Source organism: Apaloderma vittatum, unplaced genomic scaffold (assembly GCF_000703405.1).
Source record: "Apaloderma vittatum isolate BGI_N311 unplaced genomic scaffold, ASM70340v1 scaffold4092, whole genome shotgun sequence".
In the NCBI taxonomy this organism is placed as follows: Eukaryota; Metazoa; Chordata; class Aves; order Trogoniformes; family Trogonidae; genus Apaloderma; species Apaloderma vittatum.
In genome coordinates, this window is record NW_009701751.1 from 149,764 (window position 1) to 163,112 (window position 13,349).

General features: G+C 41.1%; 1 protein-coding gene across 1 annotated transcript in view; it reads right to left on the bottom strand.

The window, feature by feature from the left end:
* The window catches only part of MEGF11 (multiple EGF-like-domains 11), a gene marked incomplete at both ends in the record, with an annotated part of 178,334 nt that overhangs the window by 148,987 nt on the left and 15,998 nt on the right, over nt 1-13,349 (bottom strand). The window contains one exon of the mRNA XM_009879255.1: nt 6,159-6,251. Coding sequence (XP_009877557.1) covers nt 6,159-6,251 — 93 coding nt within the window. The remainder of the gene's footprint in view (nt 1-6,158; nt 6,252-13,349) is intronic.

Genomic DNA, 13,349 nt, shown 5'->3' on the forward strand with positions numbered 1-13,349 from the left:
CAAAGGAGGGAAATGATCTGTCACTACCTTGGTTTCAGATGCAACCAGCTGATTTAGGAAGCAAGTCCTTTCCCACACTCTGACAGGGAAGATGAAGTTGAAAAGTGAAAGGACACTGGGTGCTGAATTTCTATTTTCACTCACTTTAGTACAAGACTCTGGAAAACTGGCAACCAACCTATTCCTCGCCAACAAATCATACAGAATAAGGACAGAAAGTGGTATCACCCCGAAGTAAAACCTTGATCTAGTTTTCCTTTTCCAGAATCAGCTGTTGCTTTCTGCTCAGTTCTGATTTCCCCCTGGTTTTCCGTCGGGAAAAGCCAAGGCTGGCACAACTCACGAAAAGTGTAAAGGATACTATCATGTCTAACAGAGCAAGGAGAAACCACCACAAACAATTGAGAAGGTATTAACAGCTTCAGCAAGATGAAAAAATATTCCCACCGAACGCGAAGAATGATGGATTAGGCCAGTTTAATGCAGCCAAATTATCTTTGTAAAAATATAGACGGGACATGCTGCTGTGCTACTGACTGCACAGAACAGCAGCTTGTGTTTACATTTTTACTCCCTGGTTACAGGCTGTCCTGCGTAGGCTGGGCCCGTGAAGCTACGCTGCTGCTGCAGAGAGTGCTTAGCAGATGCAACCTGGGTAAGCAAGCCCAAGTGCGTGGGCTCAACATCCAGCGGAGGCAAAAAATTAAACACAAGCTGTTTACCTGATCACACCAGTTCAGCAGTGGTTGGAGGAAGTTGGATGTTTTTTAAGTTTAAGGAAGAGCAAATTGTTCGAACTGAAAGAGACCCAAATCAATTCCGCTCTGTAATTGCTATGGAAAGATCCTTGTATGAGCTCCTTGTTGAAGCTTGTTTTTATGCGTTCACATCCCTTTGCACAATGTAGTTGTCGCTGCGTCTGCAGATCACATCAAAATTAAGCTGCAATTTCATCTTGGCTTAAACGAGAAGTGTATTAAAACTTTAAAGTCCACATGCTACGGATCTGGAATTCTGTTTCAGCTAAAGCAATAATTAAGCCTGGATCCCAGCTGAAGTTTCACAACATTAAACACATCTTTAAAAAATGCATCTAAACTCAACAACTGGAGTGACAAATGAAATACGTTGGCATTGCTGGGAACAGAAACATTGCAAGCGGATCTGTCACCTCATTTGGCAGTTGGATGCAGCAGTCGCTGTGATAAAAAATGCACGGCACAGACAAAATCCTACACAAAAAACACAAACAGATGTCCTTCAAGGACATCTAAGGAATCTAAGTAGTGGCCCACTAACGGGTTAGGACAGCTGAGGTCTTGCACCTCTTTGGTGGTTTCCCAGTCAATGCTGTCCTAAAAACCCGAGGACAAAACATTCACTAATGATTCCAGCAGATCAGCCTCTGACACTAGGCTGAGTTTTGTTTGAGCCTCTACTCACAAACCAGGAATCTTTCCTTTGAACGTTGTTTCTTCTTCAGAAACAGTTCAAAGCATTAACACGGAAGCCAAAATCAAGCCTGAAAACCACCGCAGACTCACTTTAAAATACTCCATTTTTCTCCAGAGATTTCTACTGTTGCTTTCCAGAGTTTGTCAAGCAACCCCCCTTCAGATTTAGCAAAGTATCTGCAGTTCTCATTTATCACAAGCCTCAGAACTGAAGCACTCCAGCTGCTCCAGGGCTATACCCTTAAATGTGAGCTTGCTGTGATGTTATACTTGCCTGTTGTTATGACCTTGGCTGGTTTTGACAAAGAAATAAAGATGAAATAGGTTCTTTCTCTTAATGACAGCTTGTGCAAAACATCCTTTCCAAAGAGAACTCTGTTACCCATGTGTGTACATTACTGATCAGCCTATGCCAGGCAGCAACATTACGGTCTCTCTCCCCAGGTGACACAGCATGAAGAAAGATGGTTTGGCATTATTATGCCAACATCTCTTTAATTACACTTTGGGCAAGTACTGTATTTTCTACCGAATCTAACAGCAACGTAAACATTTTGAAAAGCACTTTAGATTTCATTACAACCTCTGTGTTTGTTTACTTTGAAATTTCTCAGACTGCCACACACAATTCTGGAAGGTTCTTGCTTTTAATTGAGGGCTCTTGAATTTTCTTTTTTCTTCTTGTCATCCAGAGTTTTGTGAATCCTCTATCAACTGGGAAGATTTCTGCCACCTTCCCCACAATGAAAAATGCTCATAAGAATCAAACTGGCCTTCAATAACATTGCCCGATGAGTTTTAGCGTTTGGAAAGAGAGACCACCTTATTCCTTACAGGTGTGACGAATTCCTTGAGAGGCTTGCTTGGATTACACTGAAGTCCTTTTAGCTGTTTCTTCAAAACTGACTCAGCAACCTCCTTAAACACCTGCTTAATTTAAAGCAGCTGAAAAGTCCTACTCATGTGTCAAGTTAAGGATATGCTTAAGTGCTTTGCTGGACGGGGGCCTAACGGCTTGCAAATACAGATGGCCATTATCAAGACCCAGAAGAGGCCAGGTAACCACCAACAGTCAATTATATTCCTAGCAGAACTTCAAGCCAGTATATCATACTGTTTGAAGTTAATTGCTTTGAAATAATTGGACAGGTGAGCAGGTAAGTTCACACAGAGCATTTGCAATTTTCCTTTGTGTTTAAAAAAGCAACAGTGCCTATTGCACGGACAAAACGGGCATGATTTAACAAAACAAGCTAAAAGAGAAGGGAAAAGGTATGGGATTTTTTTTTGAAAGGCTTTTCCTTTTCATTTTTTAGCATCATTAAAACGGTAAAAACATTTTATTCAAGAGCGTCTTTAGTTAATACCTCATTACTTCCCTTTTTATTGTTATGGTAATCAAGCCTTAATATATTGCAGCTTTATAGGATGAAATCAAGGCTAGGCCTGTGGGCATCGACAGATGTACAACAGCATGCAGTAAAACACAGGTATAGAGGCATGCAGAGCTGAATATGGCACAGGGTTTTTTTATAATTGTTTAGCAATTCATCTGAAGTTATTTTAACCTTGACAACGGATGAACTCTAACATGTGCCGTGATCAGTCACTGGAAAGCTGCACCGATTAGCAAGTTTTGTGGTTGTCTTACAGGCTCACTTTTGGGAAAGCATGAAGCAAAGTCTGAGAAAGATGATTAAATTGTTTGGATGACTAGAGGCTGTAGCTGTAACAATTCAAAATGTGTAACCAAGTATATTCCAGCCAAGGGAGACTGGTAACACTGGGAAATTGCATTTACCACCAAAACCTTGCCTTCTCACAGGAAATCTGTGCTCGATGTCAGATTTTGTACCCTCTCCTGGCATAGACAGTCTCTGAACACCAGAAAAAACATTTGGATCTGAATCGTGGTTTGAAGTGACACTTGGACCTTGTGCTGGAGCTCTGCTTATGGTTGAATTTCACCCATCAAACCAAATGAAAGTTACATATAACTTTTAGAAACTTATAATGGGTCTCATCTGAAGGGTGTTGAAACGCTATCTCCAAAAGAGTGAGTGTCCCTAGATCCGTCCCAGTGTCAGGGAGGCTCCACTTCTCAATATTGTTTTCTGGAGAGATCATTCAGAAAACAATTACAGCTCCTCAAGAGATTTTCTAAATTTAATTTTTGGCTAGCAATCCCTTTCCCAATAAAATAGTTTTAAGCAGCCAACATTATAAGCAATATGCCTGTGACTCAGGAAAATCAATACTGAGGGCCATACAAGAAAGTTCTACGGCCCCGCGGGGAGCGGGGTGGCACAGGAACAGCCAACAGCTTCCGTGTGTCCAGAGCACAGCCCTGCAGGACCAGAGCTCAGAAACAGCCAACAAATGACACTTGTTACTGCAAATGTGTAACCTTCATAGCAGCTGCCCGGTATTAATGAAGCAATAGGAAGAAAGCAGGCACAGGTAATACATTATTCCAGTAGAAGTGAAAAATGTTTTCCCCATTAGGACTGGGAAACCACCAGACATGACTAAATGCATGGATCAGAAACACCCAGTTAACCTCGGGTAGGCAAACGCTCCCAACTTCTCTCTTCTCCCTTAGAAATATTCAAGAGTAACAACGTACTGTATTCAGCTGTTATCTGTTCTACACTGTTTAATTTATACAAAGTCTCCTAACCACAAAAAAAGCCCATCATCCACATTTGTAGAGTCAAGCACAGAGGCGAGCAGCTCTCGCAGCGGCAGGGAAAGCCAACTTCCGCGAGGCCAGTCACGCCTCCGAGCGCTGGTCGGACCGGGCTTGTCACATCGCGCCTTAGGACAAAAGCACACGCTGCCCGGCTCTAACAAATGGAACGGACAGCAACGGGCACCGTAGTCCAGCGAACACACTAATTATATTAATAAAAGGAAAGCTTAAATTTTGAAGCTAATCCTGGGCTATCATTTATAAAAGTTAACAGGGCATATTTAATTTAGGAATTGGCTAACGCTTCTCTTTCCACTGCTGAAACCTCATAAATGAAATATACTGGATTGCTGCCCAGTGCGGAAATAAAAGTTATGAATAATGTTTCTATCTCAATCATTGTCAGTGCTTTAATATTCCTAATTACTTTTAAAAGCTAAATATTCAATATAGGGAAAACCTTCTTTTTATCTTCACTTGCAAGATTAGTGCAATTTAATAAGAGTCACTGGGTAGTTTTAGTACATGAGACCCATCTGTACCTTGACATCTTATCCCTTACTCTTAATTTTCACAAAGAACGGAGTGCTTGTTACTCCATATACGCATGCGTGTATAAATGTATGTATCTATGTCTATGTCCATGCTGTTACAGTTTTGGGGGGGCTTTTATTATTATTTTTAACTTCTCTAAGTGCACCCGCACTGCATAAATACTCACTGGCTGTTAGGTTAAACGTATCTATTACTAAAAATAACCAAGAATAAAATGAATTCCCGAGATTCTATGCAATATTTTACTATTGAAGGTACTGTTTTTCCTTTTAACAATAGTTACAGATAGATACTCGCTATGTTATGCTGCCCAATTTTTCCCTCGTCTATGTGACAGGTAATCCCAAAATGTTGCTTCCAACCCCAAAGCATGGCCGGCCTTTCTTTCCTTCGTCCTCGCTCTCTCCCTAATGCCATTTCTGCTGTAACTGAGAAGACACCAGCAAAGCTGCAGCCAAACCACCAGTAACTTGGCCAGAGAAGAGCCTGCCCCGCTGACTTCAGCCTCTGGAGGTGTTCGTCCCCAGTCACGTTTAACACCTTTCCTAATCCCTCCCTTTATAGATCCCTCTTCCGCTATCTTTTTGCCTGCTAATGACGCCTCTATTTTAAGATCCCCATCAGTTTGGGAGAAAGGGAGGAAGTAAAAGCAAAATGAATCGTACATTCAGTAACTGACTCACAGCATCTTTCTCCATGCAGCTTTATTTACTTGCCTGACGCACAGATAGACTTCATTTAACGAGCTTATTTCCGTTGTGTCAGTAACGTATTGGGCCTGTGTTACATAATATCTCTGATGTTTGTACTGGAAAGAACGCTGGCTGTTTCATTCCAGCATGAATTAATCACAGACTTAAACTTATCATTACCAATTAAGAGAGGTTGACACACACAGCTTCTCCAGCTGAAAGAACTGAAAGCCTCAAGTGTGAATTAATTTCCCAGCAAAAGGTGCAGGACTCCCACCTCTACCATTTCCTTAACTTCTGCAGTACGGATAATTTAAGGTGTGGATTTCAAATCAGAAGGTAGAATCTGGCCTGCATGAAGTCAACGGCAAAACTCCCACTGCCTTCAACAGGCCAAGGATTCTGTCTAGAGAAAGTGTTTTCCAAACGACTCCAAGTACTCCATAAAGTATTTCACGAAGAATGTGCTGTATTAAAGATTTAAGAAAGAAAAAAATCAGAATAAAGCTATGTTATCTATATTGGTATCCTAATCACAGGACCAAAAGTATTAAAAGCATCCTCCACTGCATTTAACATTCCTTTGTCAAAACAGGCAAAAAAAGGCAAAAGTCATTAGCATCAGACAGGGCATTATCACATTTGAATGGTTGCAAAATAACCATTTTTCCACTTAAAGCATCCAAGATCTAAGGCTTTATTTAGGGCCTCTTTTTACCAGCAGCATATATCTTTATATATCACATTTTGGTAATCTTTACTCACCGCTAGAGCAATCGGTACCTCCCCAGCCTGGTTCACAGTGACACGTGTCAGGGGAAACACATCTTCCATGCACACACTCCTCTGTGCAGAGCGCTGTTACGAAGAAACAACACACAGCATTGTAAACACATTAAGTGGCTGGTAAACACACAGTAAACTATGCCTTAGAGAGCGATATTTTGTATAAAAACATTAAACAAAGTGAACACACACAAAAGAATTACTGGCAAGATTTAATTAATACTAAGTGACCAAAATAAAATATAGGTCTCTCGACAGCAATAAACTCATTTGTCACTTCGGGTCTTTGGAATGAAAAATTCTAGCGCCAGAAATTAATTTGGTTAGCAGTTTTGCTTCATAATGAAATTTTTACAAAACTGACATTATTGTATTACAGAATACCAGCTTCTTCTATTGCACTCAAGTTACTACTGTTCATAAGATTAAATGGAGTTCAGTTTTGAAGTATATGGAGAGCCAAAACGGATTTGTAAATAATAGCTCAAGGAGAAGAAATAATTTTACTACATGATGCAGTACCCATATGTGCAGTCTTGTCTTTTCAAGGTCATCAAGTTTTCAATAACTACAGTGTTCCATTTCTTATTTGTCCACTGTTGGATTAGTGAAAATTCAATATCCTTTAGGTTCAAACTGCGAATTAGTGGTTGGTTTTAGTGTCTCACTTGCCAGTTCACTAGAGTTATATATGGGAGAACTCACTTTTCTTCTCCCAAGCAGGAACAGTTCACGGTTTTAAGGCTTTTCTTCCCCTGTGCTGCTTTGGTGTCTGGCCAGTGTATGCTGCTGTGCCCATCACATGCAAAAAATACTGGACAATATTGAATAACTAACTCAAAGACTGAACTTTACTGCTTACTATCTTCATTTCCATGTTACCACTTAGGACGTTGCCAAAAACTCAGTGTTGCAGGGATTCAAACCGGATGATTAAGTTGGAACATTTAATTTCCATCTAGAATAACATGTGTGAGTAGTGGCAATGAGATCATTACATTAAAATATATACACATATGAAATATATATATATGAAACACACATAATATATATGATATATATCACATATAACCTGTGTTTGTATATCCTCTGTTTTTATACCAGGTGGGAAATGCGGGTTTTGTGCTTACTTAGCCAAGAACTGGCTGAAGCTAGACTACAAAAGACTTATTCCAAGTCTTTTCTTCATTCCTGTTTAATACAAGGCCAGCAAAGCTGATTTGGGAAGTAGCTCTGTCCTGCTGCAGAGAAAACCAGGCTGAGCTACCCATTTCAGTTTAGAACAGCCAGTGAACCTTCCTGAAGTTGCACGGGGACTTTCAATTCCCACGTGCCTCATGGGCCAAACGTTTCCCACCGCCGTCTTGTCTATTGGAATGATTCCCGCTGTATTTGCCTCTCTGTCTGGACTAGCAGACTGGATCACATCTTGAATCTGAGCTCAGGCTGGCATCAAAGTTGATGGAAACATTTGGCTGTCTATGCTGTGTTTGGGTTATTGCAGACCAAACCCATGAAGCCATTCACAATACATTTAAATATAACTTCAAATCACAAGTGAACGTTGAATAATCCCATGGGACAAATCTTCCTGCTCTTTATCCATCGAACCACACACGGCCAGTGATTAGAATGTCACCCTGTTACAGGAACTGCAAGGTCTTTCTAGATTAGTCATTTCCTTTCCAGGTTTGCTGCATGTCAAAAGTGCAATTTATTCTTATTTCATATCTTGTGTTTAGACAGTATTGCAGAGGGCATGAAATATTCATAGCTAATTCTCTAGTCACTAATTGTCCTAATCTTTTGTGCATTTATTTTACTCGAATTAGAGTTTCTGAAGACAGCGAGGCATCCTAGTCTACAGCTGTAAGATGAAGAGAGGGTACTAGAAAAACAGGATTTTTCAATAAAGAAATGCACACCTTCATACGAACTTTTAAAAACGGCTGGTTATCTACAAGAAGTCCGGAACAGCCACAAACCCAAAATCTGTTATTAAAAGTAGGGTGTACTAAAAGATATACAATACGGTGAGATGCTTTGGAAATTCGGCCACGTCTATCATTGATGTAACTCCTATACATTAGTTTTATAAGACGTATGGAAATCGAAACTGAGGTATTTCCCGTTCCCTGTACAGACACTTACAATAAGAAATCATTCTTACATGTAGAACATGCAACATTTTTATCCTTTCAACTAGGCCAGAAAGAAGAAAGCTCCTGCTCATTACTGGTCTAAATTTAGTTGATTTAGCCACACAAACACCTCACACCTTAACTATGTTAACATAAATATGAAATTATGACTAATTACAGTAATAAAGTTTACTTAATTACTTGTATATGGACAGAAGAGCGGACTTCTGTCATCGCGCTCCAGTCCCTTGGGAGGACTGCTACGTGAGACTTATAAGCAAGACTTAAGAATCATTCCTCATTCCGAACTAGTGATGTGCAAAATTCAAAAAAACTCCTACAGAGAACTGCATCTTCGGTTTCAGGTGTTTTAAAGTCTCACATAGCTGAAGATGGAAACATTTAATGGGCCATTACAGAGCCAAGTAAGGTAAGGACACTCCTTGGAACCGTGGGCTCTCTCTGGTTTATTGACTTGCTAAAGAAGCAGCTGTGAGCTCGCTAGCATGTAGTCATTGAAAGCTATGAAATTATAGGAGTAAACCCAGATGTGGGGGTCAGAAATCCCCCTTTTTTAAAAGGGGAAGCTTTGTTATAAATCATTTTATTCAAGGTGGCAAATAATCAGACTCCTGCAGTGTCTGGTTTGAACCAGGCCTATAAAGGTCCATATAAAGGTCATTTTAGGGTACAACTCTGAAGTTTTACCATAGCAAATAAAATTTTGAATTTCCCCTATAAAAGGGAAGTCCTGCCTTGCTCTAATCTTTAGAGTTTAAATTAAATTTTTCGTTCTATTAACATTCAACATAATAGGATACAATGGTCCCCAAGGCATTCTTCATAATATACTTTGTACAGTGGTTTGCAAATGATCTTACTAGTTAATGGAACTATAAAAATTACTTGCACATAAAGGTCAAGAAAAATAAAGATAAGTATATACTTTCTGACAATGTCCTGTTCCACACTCAGCTCAAGGCCCCTGGAGTAAAGAAAACTTGTACTAATGCAAGGAATATAATTCCTCCCAGTATAATAGCCCCAGCAGTTCAACCTTTGGAATTCCAGACTTTTTATGTCTGCATTTTCCCTTGACCAATTCTCTTGAACAGTCCAGCACCTCATTGATCAGTTTATTATTAGCATTCTTGGCATGAGTTTGAGATCAGTTTGTAGTTTGATTCAGCCTGGTAATAAAATGACCTACATCAAATCCCTGCCAAAATGCCATCTTTGTAGCAATGCGTTTAGCAGGAGTTATTCGCCCATATTCAAGGTTACACAGCAACTGCTCCTTATCATGGAATAAAGTCAACAAAAGGGTTCTGTAACAATTCATTTGATGCTTATCGCTTACTTTATAATTACAAATAGTGCTTTTTTTAAACATATAAGGTCAGTCCTGAGGGAAATAGACCTAGAGATTAAATTCTTTTCACACCTGAAATGACTGCATAGATTTCTCTAACACTAGCACTTATATTTTAATTGTTGTCCTGAACTTGAGTTTAGATATATTAAATGGGTTGCTGGTGTCTCCTATCTGCAGCCGGGGTATTGTTGCTGAGGAGCACACTGCAGAGTGACGCAGGCTCTTCTGCCTGGAGCAGTCTTTCACCGCAGAGTTACTTCAGCTGAGTGGCACCACAGAGAGTTCATCCCAGACAAAAAGCAGCCATAGTCCAGGGCTGGAGAGTTACTCTGTACAACTCAGCGCTGGGTTCCTCTGTGTGGGCCCAAACGATGACTCTGCAGGGTTGAACCCCGCTGTACCACACTGTGTTATACACCCTGCCCATCGCTGCATTATCAACCCTTCGACTCCTTGTACTCCATTGCGCAATGAAACTAATGTTGCTATGGGAGACCTTGTGGCTCTCTACAACTCCCTGACAGGAGGTCGTAGTGAGGCCAGCGTTGGTCTGTTCTCCCTGGTGGCGAGTGGCAGGACGAGGGGAAATGACCTTAAGTTGCACCGGGGGAGGTTCAGGTTAGATATTCGGAAGAATTTCTTTACTGAAAGGGTCGTCAGCCATTGGACCAGCCTGCCCAGGGAGGGGGTTGAGTCGCCATCCCTGGAGGTGTTTAAGAGACGGGTGGATGTTGTGCTGAGCAAAGTGGTTTAGTGGTGTTGATAGGGCTGGGACAAAGGTTGGACTCGATGATCTTGAAGGTCTCTTCCAAACAAAACTGTTCTATGATTCTACCTACCACAATTACCTTCTTCTCATCCTGTTTCCTAGAGGTGGAAGCGCATTTAGAAAAGAGTTTCTTTCTAGTATTGAGTGATTTAACTTGGGAAAGCTTTGTTAACTTGTCCAAAAAATGTAACTCGTGTATTTATTACACAAAAGCCAGAGTCAACCAAAAGTGTCTTGTGCTTGCGACGGAGTGTGGTAACATTTGCAGCCGTCCTTTGAACCTGGAGGAGTTCACAGTCAGCAAGTTCTATCTCCCTCTCACTTCAACAGGTGGGACTTTGTTGTGCCAGGCGAGCAGAGTATCTTCAAAAGAAAGGCCAGCATAATTACAAAGTCTAAAGGAACCCAGCATAGAAAGCAGGAAACAGGCTTCAGGAACTGTACTCATTCCCAGCACCGTGTGCTGCTGAGGAGACGTGCTCTGCACAAGCTGGAGTTCCCAGGGCTGGGCCAGCTTTCTGCCCAGGGATGGTAGTGCAGCCAGGAGGTGACAGAAAGCATAAGTAAATGTGGATATACGACGATAATGGAAAACATTGCTAAGTGAAGGTACAGATGCTACTATATGAGACCACCGACACAATGAGAAATTCAGGCACCGTCCTCGAACATGAATGACAGAATGAACTGGTCTATTGGGACTGTACATGTGGTGAAAGGACACTGCCCCATGATTCAAGTTCTTCAGAATACTTTCCTCTGCCCTACCCTAGCAGTCTCTGCCTGTTTTTCTTCACTATAAACTGATATCACACAAATTCTGACCAATTTCTTTTATTTGCTGTGAACCAAAGGCAGACTGCATTTTTTCTGTTAGGCTACCGGTGTTTTAACTTCAGGTCATCAAACCAGTTTGCCTCAACCTTGATAGTTGGACTACACAAAGCAGATGTGAAGAGAAAACGTGATGTTCCTCTTCGCTATTTAATACATGTCCCTGGAAAAATTTGGGCTGTTTTAGCACATTCCTCCAGTCTCTTGTGCCCTTTTAAGGGGAAAGAATAATTTTGTCAGGTGAAATAGCAGTTATCTCATGGATGGTGGTTTCAGATAATGCAGAGAGGTCAGAGAAGACGAAAAAAGATGAAAAATATGCTTGCCCCTAATCCATTAGGAATCTGTGCACTCAGGGCCAAACTCTGGTGTTTCCATCTTAATGTGCTGGCCTGAATCCAGTTTGTGCTGAGTCTACGATATTAGTTTCATTAGATAAACCTGTAGTCAGCTTTTGGCTAGATTCTCTTAAAAATGTGCTCAGAAAAGGGAGGTTTGATAGTAGAAGAAAGATGACTATAGCTAATGCATCTAGGTAGGTTTTCCTCATTCTTAAATTATTGCTTATTTGTGGAACGGAATATTCCCCCTCTAAATCACCGACTTTCCGTCAGGAATCATGCTGATTAGATGGTTTCCTGGATAATTGTGTCAATGAAGTAGGATAATAATTCTTTGCATTGCTTAATGTCTGTTTCTGTGGTCATCACTCAGGATACATCTGTTAATTTATCACCTCGGATAGCACTTTAATGCAGGGTTTAGCAACGTTGATAGATGAAGATGTGAAGAGATCTCAAAGCCTGCTTAGGCTTCGAGGAATTTATTGTTCCAGTGTATGGCAACCTTTATATTTCATCTCCCTCTTGGTATCGGATGAAAGTGCTAATAAAAAAAATTACAAAATCGAGGAGATCAATGTGAGCAAAGGAAAGGTGCAGATCACATAACAGCAATGAGTCACAGGATCAACTCTTTTTCCTGTAGGTGCAATTCCATCACATTTTTTGGTAAATTTGGAATTAGAGACTATGCATCTATGCAATCAGAACAGAATCAGCGGTCTTTCATGTGGTCTGGGACATGGAGAGTCTCTGACCAGCCCTTTAGTGAGATATGGATCTGTTCAAAACACCAGCTAGGTTGTATTATCTTCAGTCTTGACATCTTGCCAAAGCTTAGGGAGTAGGCTATGCCAGAGACGACTTGTGAATGCCTGAAATAAAAGAATTGAGGATTTTGTCTTCTCCTAGGAGCAGAATCTGACATATGTCATTGCCATCATCGACAAAATATCAGTAAATCCCTCTATGAATCTGCTAGGAGGGGAAGATTTGTTAAAAAGCATAAAATCCATGACAGTTTCAGCTCTGATTTCTAATATCAGATAGAGAGTATTCTGGGGCTCTGATGGCTAATAGGAAAGTGAACCCAGGGCCTCCCACATTTTTGTCAGGGCTGAGCACCCCAAGCCAACGGCACACGCTGGTTCCCAGGTCCCAGAGTCTCAGGTCCCACCCAGGAGGAATGCCCACAGTTTACTGATGACTGGAGGATCTAGTACTGATGAGAATCTAGTTTAGTCCATGTTGCAATCTACTGCCTGCTGTAGGCCTTACTCTAGGGAGGAGTTAGGAGTAAATCCTGCCAGGAGAAGTTCAAGGTAGAGAGGAGACAGCCACTTTTTCTGCCTGCCCCGAGAAAAGCAAGACTGGTGGAACACTTCTTGGAATTGCAGTCTGTTTGGTTCCACGGAACAGCTGAGCTGGAGCAGCATATCCCTGAGAACAGGAATGGCACCACAGTGACCATAAAATAGTGCCACTGCCAGTAATAGAGATGGAAGTTAGAGCCCTGCAAAAGGGGAGGTCGACAGAAATCAAGCATTTAACAGACTTTGTGTCATTTTGATGCCGCACTGGCATCATCTGCTCTGATAGAGAGAGGGAATGAGGGATAGTACTTATCACTTAATGATGTCTCAATGAGAGCTGAAAAGCAGCCTCCTTGTAGCAGCAAATGTCAGAAGAGCAGAACTGGGGTCAGTAAGC